The sequence below is a fragment of the Pan paniscus genome, chromosome 8 (assembly GCF_029289425.2).
Source record: "Pan paniscus chromosome 8, NHGRI_mPanPan1-v2.0_pri, whole genome shotgun sequence".
In the NCBI taxonomy this organism is placed as follows: Eukaryota; Metazoa; Chordata; class Mammalia; order Primates; family Hominidae; genus Pan; species Pan paniscus.
In genome coordinates, this window is record NC_073257.2 from 34,338,453 (window position 1) to 34,357,839 (window position 19,387).

Consider the following 19,387-nt stretch of genomic DNA (forward strand, 5'->3'; position numbering starts at 1 on the left):
TTATCAAGAATAAAAAAGCTGAACTTACCTAAAAAGAAACTCACACTAGTATTACTTGTTTATAAAACAACACGATGATCAGAGGAAGTGATTTTTGACAGAAGTATTTGTTAATATTTTAAATTACTAGTTATAAAAAAATCTCTGTTGCATATATGGGGTTATAGTTAAATTAAAATTGGATTTTACTTATATTCGTTTTTAGAAATATAAAGAGAAGGACAAACACAAACAGAAACACAAGAAGCAGCCAGAACCATCACCTGCATTGGTTCCATCCTTGACTGTTACTACAGAAAAAGTAAGTTTTAAGTATCATATTTTGTTTTATGTAATAAGTAGTTATTGTGCTGATTTTCACCTCTAAAAACTGTTTTAATTCCCTAACTTTTCCCGGCTTTTCAACCACATATCAGGCACTTAGAATTCTCATTTCTTTTCTTTTTTTTTTTTTTTTTTGAGATGGAGTCTTGCTCTGTCACCCAGGCTGGAGTGCTGTGGCACAATCTCAGCTCACTGCAACCTCCACTTGCCTGGTTCAAGTGATTCTTCTGCCTCAGACTCCCGAATAGCTGGGACTACAGGCGCGTGCCACTGTGCCTGGCTGATTTTTTGTATCTTTAGTAGAGACGGGGTTTCACTGTGTTAGCCAGGATGGTCTCGATCTCCTGACCTTGTGATCTGCCCACCTCAGCCTCCCAAAGTGCTGGGATTACAGGCGAGAGCCACCGCTCCTGGCCTGAATTCTCATTTCTTACCTTATTCTACCTTCTGTTTATTCTGTGCTTGTCTCCAAAGCCTGTTGTTAAGTAAGGATAACAAGTGGGAACCATCATTGAGACAGAGAATTTTGGCTGTGGGTGGGCTTCATTCATCTGAGATTTTGAATTCTGGCCTTGCCACTTACTGATTGTGTGTTTAGGTTAATTAACCTTGGTTAACTCAATTATATCATTTGTAAAGTGGGGGAAATTATTAATGAAATGGAATGACAGAATATGTGTAAAGCAATTAGAACAGTATTTGGTTCATAGTGAGAATTAGTAAATATTAAGTAGTATTAGGATTATTATCTTGTGGTTAATATGAAAACAGAGGGAGACTGGGACAGAATAAATAAGTTGGGAAATGCAGTAGGAGATGAGTCTAGGGTGAGGGACCCATTATGCAAAGCTGTATAAACCAGTGTAAGGACTTTGTGTTTAGTTTGATCGAAAAGTGAGCTACTGGAGGTTTCTGAATTGAGATATAACGTGGTCTGACTTAGGTTTTGAAAGGACCTCTGGCTGCTTTGTTTTGGACAGGCTGTGGAAAGTCAGAATGGAAGCAGGGAGGCCATTAGCAAGTTATGCAATCATCCAGAGAGAGATGGTGGTAAAAATAGAGGTAGTGATAGGTGATCAGATTCTGAATACACACAAAGCCCACCTGACTTTCTTACAGATAAGTTAGAGGCATATGAGAAAGAGAGGATCCATGGATGATTCCAAAGATTTTGGGTCAGATCACTAGAAGGTATAGAGTCACTGTTAACAAAGAGGGGAAAGACTGTGGGCATAGCAGGTTGAGGGGAAGGAAAGGAATTCAGTTTGGGATGTGGTTTTAGTTTTCTATTGCAGTTGAAGTTACTACAATATACCAGTTTAAAACAACATAAACTTACTAGTCGTTCTGTAGGCCAGAAGTCTGGGTGGACTCAGCTGTTTCCTCTAATTAGGGTCTCTCAAGGCCAAAATCAAGGTGTTGGATGGTCTGGGTTCTTATCTGAAAGAATCTGTTTCTACCGTTCGTCAGGTTATTGGCAGAATGAATCTGCTTGTATGCTTGGTCAGGTTATTGGCAAAATTTGGTTCCTTGTGATTGGTTGTAGGACTGAGGTGCCCACTTCGTTGCTGCCTGTCAGGTGGGGGTCAGCCCTTGGCTTCTAGAGCCTCTTTTTGTTTCCTTGTGCCATTGTCACATGATCCCCTTCATCTCATAGGTAGCAATGGCATGTTGAATTCCTCTTACACTTGGAATTTTTTTTTGCATCTGTTTTGCTTTTAGTTGGAGAAAGTTCTCTCTTTAAGCTCATGTGATTAGATTGGGTCTACCTGGAAAGTCCAAGATAACGTCCCTATTTTAAAATCCTTAAGTTTAATTACATCTGCAAAGCCCCTTTTGCCATGTAATATAACATATTCACAGGTTTCAGGGATTAGAATGTGGACATCTTGGTTGAGGGGTGCTATCCTGCCTACCACAGATATGTTGGCGTTGAGATATATCTATTAATATTAGACATCTAAGTAGATATGCTGACTAGCCAGTTGGATAACTAGTCTGGTCTTCAGAAAAGAGGTCTCAACTTTGGATATTAAATGTGGGAATTATATGCATATGGAGTTATTTAAAGCCACAAGACTGAATGATACCACTAAGGGAGAAGTGAGTGCAGGTAGAGAAATAGGCCTTAGGAGGCTCAGGACCTCCTGTGTCGAAAGATCTGGAAGAGGAGGTACAACCAACAAAGGAGACTGAGAAGAGGCTAGAGTTTGGAAGAAAACTAACAGGATGTGGTATGCTGGAAGCCAAGTTAAAGAAAGGTGGGGATAAGTGAACTGTGTCATATATTAAGGACTAGCCCTTTTAGTCATTTGGAGGTCATTACTGACCTTGAACAGTTTTAAAGTACTGATTGAGGCAAAAGCCTGATTGGAGTGCTTTATAGAGAGAATGGGAGAGAAAAGTCAGACAGTGTGTATAAATGAGGAGCTTTGCTATGAAGAGGAGCAGAAGAATAGGTTAGGGAAGTGGAGATAATGAAGGGTATTTTAAAAATAAGATAAATAATAGGATGTTAGGTACACTAATAGGAATGATTCAGTAGAGAGGAGGAATAATGAAATGATAGAAAAGACAGAAATATTGCTACAGTGATGTCCCCTAGAATATGAGAAGGGATGGGATTTTGGGGAAAATATCTTGTGATAAATCCAGACATTTTTCGGTAAAGTAAGAAGCAATGCTTTTAGTTGTGACGATTTGAGGAGTATTAGAGATTTGAGCGAAGAAAAAAAGGCATGAGATGGTTAACTATAATAATGCAAAAGAAAATTTCCACGATGTTTACTATGATTTCTGGGTAGTCACAGTGTTCCACCTGAAGGTTCATGGGCAAGACTTAAAGGTGAGGCAGATTTACACAGCCTTTTGTTTTTCTCTATTCTTGTCCATCTCTATGGACGTGGGCACAGAGTAGGGTTTGGTCAGGTTGTTATTTTACCATCTGAATATAGCGAATGAGTGAGGGTAAATGCCAGGGGGTTTATAATGATGGATCATTATATTTAAACCCAGTGGGTAGGGAAATGAGGACATTAGATGAGGGATAGTATATACTGGTTCATGGTTTCTGGTGAAATTAAAGGATTGTTGAAGGCTGCGCATGGTGGCTCAAGCCTGTAATTTCAGTACTTTGGGAGGCTGAGGCAGGAGGATTGCTTGAGCCCAGGAGTTTGAGACCAGCCTGGGCAACTCAGTAAGACCTCAAAGATTGTTGGAGTAGTAAAGAGTGAATTAGAAATATGAAGTGGTATTTAAGAGTAGGATATATGAAATGGAGATTATTGAGGGTTTGAGATTATTTAATCATATCAGAATCTAGGATGTGATCAGGGCATGAGGGGCTGCTGTAGGGCAGAAGACAAGATCATTGGAAGAGAGGCTGTCAAGGAACGGAGAGACTGGAGGTTATAAAAGATTGTCTAGATGTATATTGAATTCTGTAAGAAGTAAAATAACAGTAGTGTTGAAGACTGACAGTAATGTAGGTACTAAGGTAGTGGTTGGCAAACTTTTTCTGTCAGGGGCTGAATACTAAGTATTTTAGGTTTTGTAGGCCATACTGCCTCTTTTTAATACTCAGACCTTTGTTGCTGTAGAACAGAGTAGCCATAGACAATTTGTAAACAAGCGGATGTGGCAGTGTTCCAGCAAAACTTTATTTATGGACACTGGAACTTAAATTTCATAGAATAGTTTTCACATGTTATGAAATAGTCTTCTTTTGATTTTTTTTAAAAAGCCATTTAAACGTATTAAAATCATTCTTAGCTGTTGAGCTATAAAAAAACAGGTGGATGACTAGAGGGACTGTATTTGCTGTATCCTACCCTAATGATGAGACCTAATGGTTGCTAATGTCTGGTGACTTGAGTTTTTTTGCTGAAAGGTTTTAGAGAGTTGTAGAATTAACATTGAGGAATGAGGAAACCTACCTCATCTCCATACCCAGTAATACAAGAGCTGTGGGAGCAAAGTAACGTTGAGATAGCTACAGAGTAAACAGTGGGTTTCAGGGTCGATCTAAGTTTTTGTTGGAACAAGAATCAGAGGAGATGTTCAGAGTAAAGGATGGGGTACATTGCACCTTGTTCTCAGAGCACAGTGGAAGGCTTTCAGCTGTTGAAGGAGGGGTGGCAGGTGTGGACATAATAGGGGAGGTTCACAACCGTGTAGGGATGAGGCAGGTGAGGATGGACCAGGAGTCTTTTGATGACTGACATAAAAACAGGGAGAAAGTCATTATCCGATTGACCCTGGTAGACTTCAGGCAAATAAGATGAGGCCTTGAGTGTTTGAAGAGGTTGGGTAGAGAGGTAGTATGGGCTTCTTCTTGATCCTGATGGCTGGCAGAAGCCTTCAGTCATAGGTTCCTTTTTGGGGAACGGTGTCATTTTACGTTGGTTCACCACACTCTTATCTTCTCTTGATGGAAAGATAGGGATAGGTCAGGGAAAGAAAGGCTGTTTTACCCAGAACTTTAGGGTTCCTTCTAGACTATATGGGTTTTTAAAAATTATTGATATATCGTAGTTGTACATATTTTGGAGGTACATGTAATATTTTGATACATGTACACAATGTGTAGACTCCATGGTTGATGATGGTAGAGCACACTTAAATTGAAAGTCAAGGGAACTTTAATTCACTACTGTAATTTTTAAATGTCTGTATCATGTAGTGTTTGCACAGTTTTAACCTTAGTTTACCATCTCTTACTCCTTAGTAAAAAATTCCGTTTCATTTATTTCTTTATTAACTTAGATTATACTGCCTTATATTTTTTAGTGCACTTTTTCTGTGACTAACCTTTAACCCTTTTGCATATAAATGTTTTAAAACTAGAAATTAGCAACAAGTATCTACTTCAATATTATGTTATTAATGTGGTATCACTATCACCTTTTAAATATTGCAACTATAATTTACTAGTGTAATATTTTCACACGAATCTTTGGTAACGATGGTAGTGGACCACCGGTGATACATAAGCATTGTTCACTAAGATTGTTATCAGAGGGAGTAAAAGTGTAGGTGTCTTTTCCAGAAACCCATAGCTCTTTGTTTCTATGATTGGGGGATTTTGGTTCTTAGGTAAAAGATGATTAGATGGAACACATAGGATTCTGTGTCTGCAGGAACTTGATGTACGGAGTCCTTTAATATGACAAAACAAGTAGAGACAGCTTATGTTTTTAGGAAAGTGTGGTTACTCCCCTGATTTCCCCAATTTATAGTCTTTCTGAGCACTTCAAACTAGTTTCCTTCTTCCCATGGTAGAAGAGGATATTGCCAAGGAAAAAAAGGGGAGATGCCAGGTGGGGTAGCTCACACCTATAATTCCAGCACTTTGGGAGGCCAAGGTGGGTGGATCATTTGAGGCCAGGAGTTTGAGACCAGCCTGGCCAACATGGTGAAACCCTGTCTCTACTAAAAATACAAAAAATTAGCTGGGCATGGTGGCATGTGCCTATAATCCCAGCTACTCGAGAGGCTGAGGCAGGAGAATTGCTTGAACCCCAGAGGCCGAGGTTGCAGTGAGCCAAGATGGGTACCACTGCACTCCAGACTGGGTGACAGAGCGAGACTCTGTCTCAAAAAAAAAAAAAAAAAAAGAAAAGAAAAGAAAAGGGGAGAAAGTCTTCGTTTTGACCTGATAGAGATTTGCTTGCTGTCAATGTTATTTTGGTAAAGAAATTCGTAGATGCTTATAAGCCACAGTTCTCTTTTTAAATTGACAAATTGAACCTCACAGCTTGTTAAAAGCAATCTTTAACACATTACCTTTCATTATTATTAGAAGACTTAGTTGTTTCTCAGCGTCATTATAAATAGCTCACAATTTTTAGTTGTTTGAATTTTGAGGTAATTTAGCTTTTAAAGTACAGCTTTTGTTTGTTTTAAGGAAGGTTTTCGTGCACCAGAGATACGTGATCAGGTTTTTGTCTCTTTCTCTTTGCAGCATTTTTTAAAAGAGGATAAAGGAGAACCTAATTTTAAGTAAATCCTTTCAATTAGCTGTTAAATTTTGTACTGATTTTTAAGACTTTCAGGAGAAAATTTTTGGTAAAATAAGTTAATTTTTATGTGTAATTTAAAAATTTTAATGTTTCTTTAAGGATCATCTTTTAAAGAAATCTTTAGAACTTTGAAGTTATAATGAAATCCAAGTGGAGATTTAATCTTTTTTATTGTCACTTTATCTCTCTGTTCTTTCCTTGTATTTTTACAACACAACACAATTATATTTAAAAGTTAAGCTTTTTTAAAAAGTAAATTTAATTTTGAAGGAAATACACAAAATCTTAGGATCATAAGGTATTCAGAAGTCTAATATATCATAAATATATTATACACGATACATTGCACATATTTAAAATAGAAACATTGATAACATTTTGACATATGTACACATTAGTGAAACTACCACCACAATCACAGGCAAGAGTTTCCTTGTGACTTCTTTTAATCTCCTTCTCCCTGAGTTCACATCCTTCCCCAAGCAACTACTGATCTGCTTTTTGTCACTTTAAATTAGTTTGAATTTTCTGTAATGTTAAAAAATGGAAACATATAGTATGTATGCTTTTTCTGTCTGGCATCTTTCAGCATAATTATTTTAAGATTTTTTCTTGTTGTATGTTTTAATAGTTCATTTTTTGGCTAACTACAATTGTGTGTATGGATATACTATAATTTGCTTATCCATTCAACAATTGATGGACATTCAGGTTGTTTTCAGTTTTGGACTGTTACAAATAAAGCTACTATAAATATTGTATAAATCTTATAAGATATATGTTTTTATTTCTCTTGCATGAATACCAAGGAGTGGAATGGTTGGGCCACGTGGTAGGTGTGGCTCACCATGGTAGGTATATGCTTTTTTTGTATGTGTGACGGAGTCTCGCTCTGTCGCCCAGGCCTGGAGTGCAGTGGTGCAATCTTGGCTCACTGCAACCTCTGCCTCTTGGGTTAATGCATTCTCCTGCCTCAGCCTCCCGAGTAGCTGGGACTACAGGCGCCTACCACCATGCCCGGCTAATTTTTTTGTATTTTTTTAGTAGAGATGGGGTTTTGCCGTGTTAGCTAGGATGGTCTCAATCTCCGGACCTCGTGATCCGCCCTCCTAGGCCTCCCAAAGTGCTGGGATTACAGGCATGAGCCACCATGCTTAGCTGGTATCTTTTTATGTGCATATTTGTTATTTGTTATTTTTGGTGAAGTGTTTATTAAGATCTCCCCACCACCTGTTTTTTTTTTATTGGCTTGTTTTCTTGTTATTGACTTTTGTGAGAGTATGTATTCTGGATGCAGGTCCTTTGTCAGATACATATTTGCAGATACTTATCTCACTCTGTGGCTTATATTTTCATTCTTTTAATCTTTTGAAGAGCAGACATTCTTTATGAAATTTAGTTTATGAATTTTTTTGTGTTTTCTTTTACAAGCTTTTAAAACTATAATTCAGCAGGAGTATATAGTCACACAGCCCAGACTGGTTAGCCAAATCTAAAATAAACTGGCTTCTTATCACAACTAATGTGTGAACATTGCAACCCTTCTTCTCTCCAGAATGACCATAAAAAAAGTTACTGTAGAGAAACAGAAACCTAGGTTTGAGGCAAAACGTAAAAACCAAAGGAAAAATAACAATTCAGTGGTTCGTTGGTGAAAGCAGGAAAGTTTGTGCCCTTCACTGGGCTACTTTGCTCTTCTTACTCTTGCTCTTTTTTTTTTTTTTTTGAGACGGATTCTCGCTTTGTTGGCAGGGTTGGAGTGCAGTGGTGTGATCTCGGCTCACTGCAGTCTTTGCCTCCTGGGTTCAAGGGATTCTCATGCCTCACCCTCCCGAGTAGCTGGAATTATAGGTGCCCACCACCACGCCTGGCTGATTTTTGTATTTTTAGTAGAGATAAGGTTTAACCATGTTGGCCAGGCTGGTCTCAAACTCCTGAGCTCAGGTGATCCACCCGCCTTGGCCTCCCAAAGTGCTGGGATTACAGGTGAGCCACAATGCCTGGCCTTAGTCTTGCTCTTTTTGTTCCTCTTCTTCAGTCCATCCATGTTAGACCTCAGTAGGTTTGAACAAACCATCTATTCGTTTCTTTGGAGCTTACCACAGTGATGATTGTTCCTTGCTAGTGTGTAAAAATCCTGTTGAAATTTCTGTGTTTATTTTGTATCCTGCCACCTTGCTTAAACTTTTTTTGAGACAGTCTTGCTCTGTTGCCCAGGCTGGAGTGCAGTGGCTCATTGCAGCCTTGACCTCCCAGGCTCAAGCATACTCCCACCTCAGCCTCCTAATCAGCTGAGACTAGAGGTACACACCACCATGCCCATCTAATTTTTTCTTATAATTTTTTGTAGAGATAAGTTTCGCATGTTGCCTAGTCTGGTCTTGAACTCCTGGGCTTAAGCCATTTGCCCCCCCTTAACCCACCAAAGTGCTGGGATTACAGGCGTGAGCCACCATGCCTGGCCACTTTAATTTTTGTTTGCTTACATTGGGCTTAATTGGCTCTTCTTTTTCTACTATTTTGAAGATTAAGGCCAGGCGCGGTGGCTCACGCCTGTATCCCAGCACTTTAGGAGGCTGAGGCAGGTGGATCACTTGAGGTCAGGGGTTCCAGACCAGCCTGGCCAACATGGAGAAACTCTTTCTGTACTAAAAATACAAAAATTAGCCGGGCGTGGTGGTGCAGGCCCATAGTCCCAGCTACTCGGGAGGCTGAGGCAGGAGAAGCACTTGAACCTGAGAGGCAGAGGTTGCAGTGACCCGAGATCTCACCACTGCACTCCAGCGCGGGCGACAGAGCAAGACTCCATCTCAAAAAAAAAAAAAAAAAAAGCCAGGTGTGGTGGATCCCCTGAGGTCAGGAGTTCAAAATCAGCCTGGCCAACATGGCGAAGCCCCGTATCTACTAAAAATACAAAAATTAGCTGGGTATAGTGCCGGACGCCTGTAATCCCAGCTACTCAGGAGGCTGAGGCAGGGAATCACTTGAACCCAGGAGGTGGAGGTTGCAGTGAGCCAAGATAGTGTCATTGCGCTCTAGCCTGGGTGACGATCAAAACTCTGTCTCAAAAAAAAAAAAAAAAAAAAAGATTATTGTTCTTCTATCTTCTTTTCTAATATATTCATTCAGTGCGATAAATTCCTCTTTAAATGCTGCTTTCCCAGCATCTGACAAATTTTTATAAGTTTTATTTTCATTTAGTTCCGTATATTTTTAAATTTCTCTTTATATTTCTTCTTTTACTTATATGTTGTTTAGAAGTGTCTTGTTTAATCTCCATGTGTCTTTGGATTTATGGCCACCTTTCTGGTATTGATTTCTGGTTTAATTTCACTGTGGTCTGAGAGAGCAAGGCACACTGTATGATTTCTATTCTTTAAAATTTGTTAAGGTGTGTTTTATGGTCTAGAATGTGGTCCATCTTGGTTAATGTTCCATGTAAGCTGGAGAATAGAAGAATGTGTCATCTGCTGTTGTTGGACGAAGTAGTCTACAGATGTCAATTATATACAGTTCATTGATAGTACTGTTGAGCTCAACTGTGTCCTTAACGGATTTTCTCACTCGTGTATCTGTTAATTTCTGGCTGCAGTATCAATTTCTATCAGTTTTTGCTTCATATATTTTGACTTCTTTTGTTAGTCACATACACATTAAGGATTGTTATGTCTTTTTGAAGTATTAACACCTTTATCTTATTTTATTACTCTCTTTAGTCCTGATAACTTTCTTTGCTCTGAGTCTGTTCTGTTCATAATATAGTATTTCTGCTTTTTGAAAATTAGCATTAGCACAGTATACCTTTCTCCATTTCCTTTTTATTTATTTACTTTTATATGGAACGCTTCACGAATTTGCGTGTCACTCTTGCACAGGGGTCCTACTAATCTTCTCTGTATCATTCTAATTTTTGTATGTGTGCTGCCAAAGTGAGCACGATTTCCTTTAAACTCTACATGTCTTTATATTTAAAGTAGGTTTCCTGTAGACAACATGTAGTTGCTGCTTGGTTTTGGATCTGTGACAATCTTTATTTTTTAATTGGGGTATTTAGACCATTGCCATTTAAGGTGATTATTGATATAATTGGGTTAATATCTACCATATTTATTATTTTTTTTCATTTTTAAATTTTTGTTACTGTTTTTGTCATTCACAGCTTTTGTGGTTTTTATTGAGTATTTTATATGATTGCATTTTCTTGTCTTTTTTTTTTCACCCTCTCATCACACTTTAAGTGTTTTATTTCACTGTCTGCTTGATTGCATGTTTTCTGAGGCAAATTCAGATATCATTCTTACACTTAGTGCCTGTGTGGGTAAGGTGTTTTCTTCTGGCTTCCTTCGTGGATTTTAATCTTTGAGCATGGAGGTGTACTTCCCTTACCCCCTCCTTTTTTGCATTTATCTTGTTTGGCGTCCTCTAAGTTTCTTTGATAGCTGGTTTGGCTACTGCCATTTATTCGAGGGGAAGTTTTTGGACGTTATGATTTCAAATATTGCTTCTTCTCTTTTCTTCTCTTCCCTGTATTCCCATTTTAACTATGTCATGTGTTTTGTATATGTCCCAGCATTCATGGATATTTTGTTTGCTTTTGTTTTCCAGTCTTTTTTTCTCTTTCCTTTTCAATTTTGGAAGTTTTTATTGTCATATCCTCAAGCTTAGAGATTTTTTTCTTGAGTTGTGTCCCACTCTGCTGATGATTCCATCAAAGACATTCTTCATTTCTGTTTGTTTTTGATCTTTCTGGCATTTCTGATTTGCTTTCATTATGCATATGTTCTTGCATGTTGTCTACCTTTTCCATTAAATTCCTTATCATATTAATTATAGATTTCAAAAATTATTGGTCTCATAATTCCAACATTCCTGCCATGTCTGACTTGGTTTCTGATGGTTTTTCACTTTATTTAAACTGTATTTTTTGCCTTTTGTGTTGTTGTTTCAAGTTGAACATTATATCCTGGCAAAGGGAACTGCACTATAAATAGGCCTTTAGTTAACGTGCTAGTGAATTGTGGGGAACAGGAGATCTTATACTTCTATAATTAGGTTTCAGTCTTTAGGTGAACCTCTACCCCTGGAATGTGAACTGCATAGGGGCTTCTTAGTTATTTTTTTCTCCCTCAAATGGGACAGGATGATGGTTAGAGTCGCCTGAGGTTGTACATTTCCCTTCCCTAGGTTAGTTAGGCTCTGACGAAAACCTCCACAGGTTAGAATCTGGTTAAATAGTTAAATAGCAGGCCTTGTTAGGAAAAAGAAAGCTCTGGTTATTTCAAAATGGTTCCTTTTCCCCCTTTATTGGAGGGATCTCTGGGGGACTCTGTCTCCGGTATTCACTCTGTGGGCCTGCTAGAGGTCCTAGAGGTAAAATTCACAAAAGTGTGAGGGTCCCCCAAGACCAGGTCCCCCAAGACCAGGTCCCCCTGGAGGTTTTCTTTTTCAGGCTTGTTCACGCTGTGCCTCCAGCAGTATCAACTAAAATAGTTCAGGTTTTCTTTCCCTGGTACTGGTTCCTGCAGAGGTTTCAGCTGCTGGATTTGCTTAGGTAAGTTGTAAGTCGCTCTGTGCACTGATTTGTCTTTCCTTTTTTTTTTTTTTTTTTGAGACGGAGTTTCACTCCTGTTGCCCAGGCTGGAGTGCAATGGTGTGATCTCGGCTCACTGCAACCTCTGCTTCCCGGGTTCAAGTAATTCTCCTGCCTCAGCCTCCCAAGTAGCTGGGATTACAGGCATGTGCCACCATGCCCAGCTAATTTTTGTTTTTGTTCGTTTGTTTGTTTTGTTTTTGTTTTTCGAGACAGAGTCTTGCTCTGTCACCCAGGCTGGAGTGCAATGGTGTGATCTCAGCTCACTGCAAGCTCCATCTCCCGGGTTCACACCATTTTCCTGCCTCAGCCTCCCGAATAGCTGGGACTACAGACGCCTGCCACCACACCTGGGTAATTTTTAAATATTTTTTAGTAGAGACGGGGTTTCACCTTGTTAGCCAGGATGGTCTTGATCTCCTGACCTTGTGATCCGCCTGCCTCCACCTCCCAAAGTGCTGGAATTACAGGTATGAGCCCCAATTTTTTGTTTAGCAGTTTGCCCTGTGACCTCTCAATTCACTGATATAAGAGTTGGTGATTTTCAGTTTGTTGAGTTTTGTGTTTGTTTTAGGGCAGAGCAAAGAACTCTCTGCTCCTTATATGCTCAACGAGAAACCAGAATTCCTAGTATAGGCATTTAATGATATAAACTTCCCTCTTAAGTAGGGCTTTATGAATTTTGATATCTTGTGTTTTCATTTTTATTTAGTTAAAAAATGCTTTGTATGGTTTTCCTTTTCTTCTTTGACCTATGAGTTACTTAAAAGTGTGTTATTTAGTTTAGAAATATTTGGATATTCACTTTGTTACTGATTTCTAATTTAATATTTTTGTGTTATCATTCCTTTTAAGTTTATTGATACTTTTTTGATGCAGAACATGGATTATCTTGTTAAACATTCTATGTATGTGGTTTTTTTTTTGTTTGCTTTTTGTTGTTTTTTTTTTTTTTTTTTTTTTTTTTTGAGGGGGAGATAGAGTCTCCCTCTGTCCTGGAGTGCAGTGGCACGATCTCAGCTCGCTGCAGCCTCTGCCTCCCAGGTTCAAGCGATTCTCCTGTCTCAGCCTCCCAAGTAGCTGGGACTTACCCAGCTAATTTTTGTATTTTTAGTAGAGACAGGGTTTCACCATGTTGGTTAGGATGGTCGCGATCTCTTGACCTCGTGACCTGCCCCCTCAGCCTCCCAAAGTGCTGGGATTATAGGCGTGAGCCACTGCGCCCGGCTCTATGTGTTTTTTATAACAATGAATGTGTATTCATTTGTAGTTGTGTGGAGTTTTTCTGTAAATGTCCATTAGGTCAAGTTGATTTATATTAAGTTTTCTATATCCTTACTCGTTTTTTGCCTGTTTGTTCTGTCAGTTATTGTGAGCGGTGGGTATTAGGTGCAGAAACAATTAGGATTTTTGTATCTTGATGAGTAAGCCACTGTATTTTGTTAATATTCTTTGTTGTGAAATCTACTGGCTGATATTAATATAGTGAATTTAGCTTTCTATTGATTAGCTTTAGCTTGATGTTTCTTTTCACATGCTTATACTTTCTTTGTGCCTTTATATTTAAAATAGGCTTCTTTTTTCTTTTCTTTTTTTTTTTTTTTTCGAGATAGAGTCTCGCTCTGTCACCCCGGCTGGAGTGCAATAGCATGATCTCAGCTCACTGCAACCTCTGCCTCCCGGATTCAAGTGATTCTCCTGCCTCAGACTTCCAAGTAGCTGGGATTGCAGGTGTGCATCACCACGCCTGGCTAATTTTTGTATTCTTAGTAGAGACGGGGTTTCACCACGTTGGCCAGGCTGGTCCTGAACTCTTGGCCTCAAGTGATCCACCTGTCTCGGCCTCTTAAAGTGTTGGGATTACAGGCGCGAGCCACTGCGTCTGGCCTGAAGTTAATTTAACTTAAAATAGGCTTCTTTTTTGTTTGTTTGTTTGTTTTTTTGTTGGGGGGGGCACGGGTTTCACTCTTGTTGCCCAGGCTGGAGTGCAATGGCACGATTTTGGCTTACCGCAACCTCCGCCTCCTGGTTTTAAGCGATTCTCCTGCCTCAGCCTCCCGAATAGCTGGGATTACGGGTATGTGCCACCACGCCCAGCTAATTTTGCATTTTTAGTAGCTACGGGGTTTCTCCGTGTTGGTCAGGCTGATCTCCAGCTCCTTACCTCAGGTGATCCACCCTCCTCCGCCTCCCAAACAGCTGGGATTACAGGTGTGAGCCACTGCGCCCAGCCAAGATAGGTTTTTTTAAGGCAGCGTATAGTCATGTTATGAGTTTATTCATTCATTGTTGCAATCTTTGCTTTTTAATTGGGGTGTTTAGAGAATTTACAGATAATATGATTCTCTGAGTGGTTGTATTTTATTATAATACTGTTGTTATTATTATTATTATTGGAACAGGGTCTTGCTCTGTCTCCCAGGCTGGAGTGCAGTGGCTTGATCTCGGCTCACGGCAACCTCTGCCTCCTGGGTTCAAGCGATCTCCCACCTCAGTCTCCTGATTAGCTGAGACTACAGGTGCAGCTAATCTACAGGTAGAGACGGGGTTTTACCATGTTGGCCAGGCTGGTCTCGAACTCCTGACCTTAGTCGATCTGCCTGACTCCAAAAGTTCTGGAATTACAGTGTGAGCCACTGCACCTGGCCTCTGTGTAGTTGCATTTTAATCTAACATTTGCTAATCCTTTTCTTTTTGCCCATCATTTCTCTTCCCTTCTCTCTCTCTGTCTGCTGTATGTTTGATTGAACTTTTTTTATGATTCAGTTTTGCCTGATTTGCAATAATTTTTTGTTATATTGTATTGTTTGATTTAGAGAGTACGGTATAGCATCGTTAGCCTATCAGAGTTTACCTTCAAGCAATATTATACTAGTTTACATATAGTATAAGAACCTTGTAGCTGTATACTTCTCCCCTTTTGGTTTTGTGCTATGTTTATCACTTATTGTTTTTTTACATATATTATAAAACACAATTTATTGTTACTACTTTTGCTCTACATCATCTGTCTTGTAAAGAGTTTAAAATAGGCCAGGCGCGGTGGCTCATGGCTGTACTCCCAAACACTTTGGGAGGCCGAAGCGGGTGGATCACGAGGTCAAGAGATCAAGACCATCCTGCCCAACATGGTGAAACCCCTCTGTACTAAAAATACAGAAATTAGCTGGGCATGGTGGCAGGTGTCTGTAGTCCCAGCTACTGGGAAGGCTGAGGCAGGAGAATCGTTGGAACCCGGGAGGTGGAGGTTGCAGTGAGCTCAGATCGCACCACTGCACTCCAGCCTGGCGACAGAGCAAGACTCTGTCTCAAAGAAAAAAAAAAAAAAGTAAAATAATGAACAAGTCTTTATTGTTTACCATTTTTATTGTATTTGTCTGTTACTCCTTCCTTATCTCTTTTTTTTTTTTAATCTTTTTTTTTTTTAATTATACTTTAAGTTTTAGGGTACATGTGCACATTGTGCAGGTTAGTTACATATGTATACATGTGCCATGCTGGTGCGCTGCACCCACTAACTCGTCATCTAGCATTAGGTATATCTCCCAATTCCTTATCTCTTTTTTTTTTTTTTTTTTTTTTTAAGTACAATTTCCATTTTATTTTTCTCCAGAGAATAGCCTGTCTTCAGTCTTTAAGAACTCAGCTCCTTACATGGGCTTTGGTGGGGGACGTGGGGCAGCACCCGCAGGTCTAAATCGGGGTGGGGGTGTTCGGTCCTTGCGGGCTTCACGAGATCGATTCCTGACTACTTTGCTGTGAATTGCACAACTCACACAGTAATGTAGCTTCACATACAGCTTGGGAAGCACATAGGCATCGAAGACGCTCGCTTCAGAAATGTCCCTGACTGCTGCGGCCTCCACTATGTTTCGAATGACGAATTTCTTAATGGCCTTGTCCTTGGGCACGCATCGGGCACAGTTAGTGCAGCGAATAGGCTGCACGTGGCCGCGGCCCTTTTTGGCACGACCATTGTTCCTTCTTTTCTTTGTCATCTTGGAGGCACGGACCGGAGCTCCTTATCTCTTTTCACAGTTTCAGTTATCTTCAGTCAACTGGGGTCTGAAAAATATTGAATAGAAAATTCCAGAAATAAATATATTATAATTTGCACACTGTTTTGAGTGGTGTGATGAGAAATTTCACATCATCATCATCTCTCTGTACTATATTTACTATTAGCAATGAACATTTCTAATGCTCTTCCTTCTTTTTGGTATATTCACATTTCATTTATTATTTGTCTGAAATAGTTCTTTTAGCATTTATTGTAGTGTTGGTCTGCTAGTGATTAGTTCTTTCTGCTTTTATATCCAAAAAAGCCTTTATTTTGTATTTGTTTTAGAAAGATATTTTATAATAGCTGCCTGTGGAATTCTAAGTTGACAGTTTTTTCTTTTAGTACTCTCCTGTTTTCTAGATTGAATGTTTTCAGGGAAGATTTTGCTTTCATTCTTAATCTTTGTTTTTGGAGTGTAAGACATCCTTAAAAAGAAAAAAGAAAAGCCTAGTTTCTTGTAACATTTCCTCTTTATCATTGGTTTTTAATGATAAGCAATTTGATAATGAACTGAGTTAATTTACTTTTCTTCATATTTATTTTTCTTGGGGTTACTTGAGGTTCTTAAACTGTGGGGGTTTTTTTTCATCAATTTTATAATTTTTCCTACTATTATTTCTTCAGTTTTGTGGGGATTTTTTGTTCGTTTGTTTTGATCCTCCCATTCTTTTTGAGTATTCTAGTAGCATGTAAATTAGGCTACTTAAGGTTGTTCTACAGCTCACTGTTATTTTTTTTAATGTACTCATTCTTTTGGTGATTTATGTTGGGTAGTTTACATGTTGTAGTCTCAAGATTGGCTTGGTACAAAGTTTGTGGTTTTTATGGGACACTTGAATAGTACATTATTTTATTTTAATATTTTAACCAGCACAGTATGTTTTCTAATGGTTGAAGGCATAGCACTTCTCATCACCAATGCAGATGACAGAGCCTTGTAGACTAATCTGAGGCAACTGTACCTTTTGTAAATAATCATAGCTGCTGTTTCTTTGGTTACTTGTTATAGAGTCATTGTTTAATTTTGGATCTAGTTTTAAATTTTTGTTTGAAGTAAATAATTTTTGTTTCCACTTAATGCTATTGTGTAGGTATATTGGTGTTGCAGCTTATCTTAGGACTAATAGTTGGCCATGAAATAAAAATGACATGTATTCTGAATTAGCCTTTTAAAAGATTAAGTTGCCCGTAAATCACAATGTAGAACAAAGTATGCAGCACTTCAGAGACTCTCAGTACAGCCAAATATCTAGTTTTATCTCCAGTAGAAAACAACAACAACAAAAAAAGAACTTACATTTTTCAGTAGAGCACCAAATGAAGTAGTTTGCATTTTGTGGTCCAATTTGCATTAAAAATAAGTATTATTATATACAAGAATTACACTCAGAGCAGTGAGATGTTCATATTATGATAGACATTTAGAATACAAAAGTGAGGAAACAAGATTTTGTGAATTTAGTCTTGGGCTTACTCATAGTGTGTCTTTCAGCCATCTCCCACCTCCCTCTGGTCTCCTTTTACCTGTCTTCGATTTTGAGTTGATCATTGTGTGTTTATAATGGAATTCCCTAGTGCCATATTGTCCCAACAGCACATTATGGAACAAGTACTTTTAAAATCATTTTTAAACATGGAATTAAAATAGATGTTTCTCTTTGAATGAACCCTGCATTGCCTTAGTTAGTGTCATTATGTATAATTTAAAAATTGTTAACATCTAAAGCTAAAATTCATTTTTTTCACATTAAGTCTGATTATGTTCTGAAACGTAGGTTTGGACATTTAAAAATGTTCAGTTACAGTTTTAATATGATTTTTTGTCACTGAAGTTCGATTGTTTTATTCATTGCTCTCTTTGTAATACTGTTTCTTCCAAATGTCATGTTTTCATGGGTTTTTATGGACAGATTTATACTTGAGGGTTTGATCAAGGGTGTTCTGTTAAATAAGTGGGAAAAATGACCATCTCTAATGTAGATTGTCATGTGGAAGTGAATAGCGTATTTCCATTTGTAGTACTCTACCCAATTTTCTCTCCATTCTTTATTTGATACATGAGCAAAAATACATGAGTGAAGAACACCACTGTGTTTTCTTAGATGACTTTTAAACTTCACTAGGTCATGCAAGGATCAGATGTGAGAGGAATGGAGAACCTCAGGATCAACTCAAGTAATTGGAAAAAGTATTTGAAAAATGAGGTGGGGTGGTTTCCAAATTGACCTGCCCAGCATGGAAAAGGTTCATATTTCTAAAGTAAGCCATGAAGTTTCATCAGCTTAAATGTAATTGGTTTGTAAAATGGGATTTTTTTTTTTTCCTTTTAAACTTACTTTGAAACGTTTGTTCTTGTTTGTGGATTGTAGTTTGTTAGAATAGTGGAGTACTTTGTTTTTATGAAATATTTCTTCTATTTAATGATGAATATCCGTTATTGGCACTGAGATGATGGGGGCTGGGGATGGCAACAGGGTGACAGAAAAGCAGCAAGATTTGGTTTTCCAAACACTTAATTTCTTCTCTTATTCCTCTTTTTGAAATTGTTTTTGCTAAAAATGCCAGCCATTTTGAAACTTGATTTTATTGTCATGTTCTCGTTTTTCATATTCATCTGATTGTTTGTGTTGAGTGGTGGCTGTATGTGGGAAAATTCACTTTTGCATATTTTCAGATTTTTTTCATTTTTATAGCAGAGATTTTAGATAGATACAATAAAAAAGTATTAACTTATCCAACAAAAATTTAGTGCCGATTATGTAGCAAGCACTTAGTGAACTTTATGCTGTGCATGCCTCAGATACTTTAGTGAACTTAATGGCAACATCAAAATCTTTGCCCTTATGGACTTTATAAACCTTTGATTTCAAAACATGGTGATTAATGTGCATCTGGTATAATACACTTTCATGTAGTCATTTTATTCACCATTATTTGGGTATACCTTGTATTAAAAATGATTGCTAAAACTGGAAACTATACAAGTCTTCATCTTTTTTCCTTAACAAATGCAGATCAAGGGAATGATTGAGAACCACTTTTAGGGATAGTTATAAAATCTTACCTTTGCGATATATAACTTTTTCCTCAACATAACAATTGGAAAAATGATTTCTGTTTCAAATCTTTCTGTTTTTTTTTTTTTTTTGCAAAGGGGCCCTCACCTGATTTCCTTAAAAAGTTTTGCTCTGTCCTCCGCTAGCCTTATAAACTCATGGATATGGTCCTCTAATGAATTTGTAGCACCTTAGTTCCCTTATTGTCACCTTCCTGTGTTGAACACTAAAGCTTATTTTAATTTCATGTCTAGGAAGTGTAGACATTGTTAAAAAAAAATGATGTTGCTTGACAAATGAGTATCTTCAGTATTACTGTGTCACTTCATAAATA

General features: G+C 38.2%; 2 protein-coding genes and 1 non-coding gene across 20 annotated transcripts in view; 1 reads left to right on the forward strand and 2 right to left on the reverse strand.

Moving 5' to 3' along the window:
• MLLT10 (MLLT10 histone lysine methyltransferase DOT1L cofactor) overlaps positions 1 to 19,387 on the forward strand; it is a 221,021-nt gene that overhangs the window by 128,969 nt on the left and 72,665 nt on the right. For 17 of the 18 annotated variants that reach the window (XM_034930078.3, XM_034930079.3, XM_063607286.1 and 14 more), the window contains one exon: positions 206 to 301. In XM_034930078.3, coding sequence (XP_034785969.2) covers positions 206 to 301 — 96 coding nt within the window. Of the gene's footprint in view, positions 1 to 205; positions 302 to 18,120; positions 18,257 to 19,387 lie in introns of those variants that run through there. The other variant, XM_034930089.3, reaches the window with a different exon arrangement.
• On the reverse strand, positions 10,175 to 10,281 carry LOC112441037 (U6 spliceosomal RNA). The gene has a single exon (XR_003029020.1). It is a non-coding gene; the product is annotated as a U6 spliceosomal RNA (small nuclear RNA).
• Positions 15,521 to 17,583, reverse strand: LOC129393187 (small ribosomal subunit protein eS26). The gene has a single exon (XM_055092470.2). The coding sequence runs from the start codon at positions 15,930 to 15,932 to the stop codon at positions 15,585 to 15,587; it is 348 nt and encodes a 115-aa protein (XP_054948445.1). The 5' UTR covers positions 15,933 to 17,583; the 3' UTR covers positions 15,521 to 15,584.

What these genes read in the sequence shown, in the direction of transcription:
- LOC129393187 (XM_055092470.2), bottom strand. Translation starts at nt 15,932, where the DNA reads ATGACAAAGAAAAGAAGGAACAATGGTCGTGCCAAAAAGGGCCGCGGC.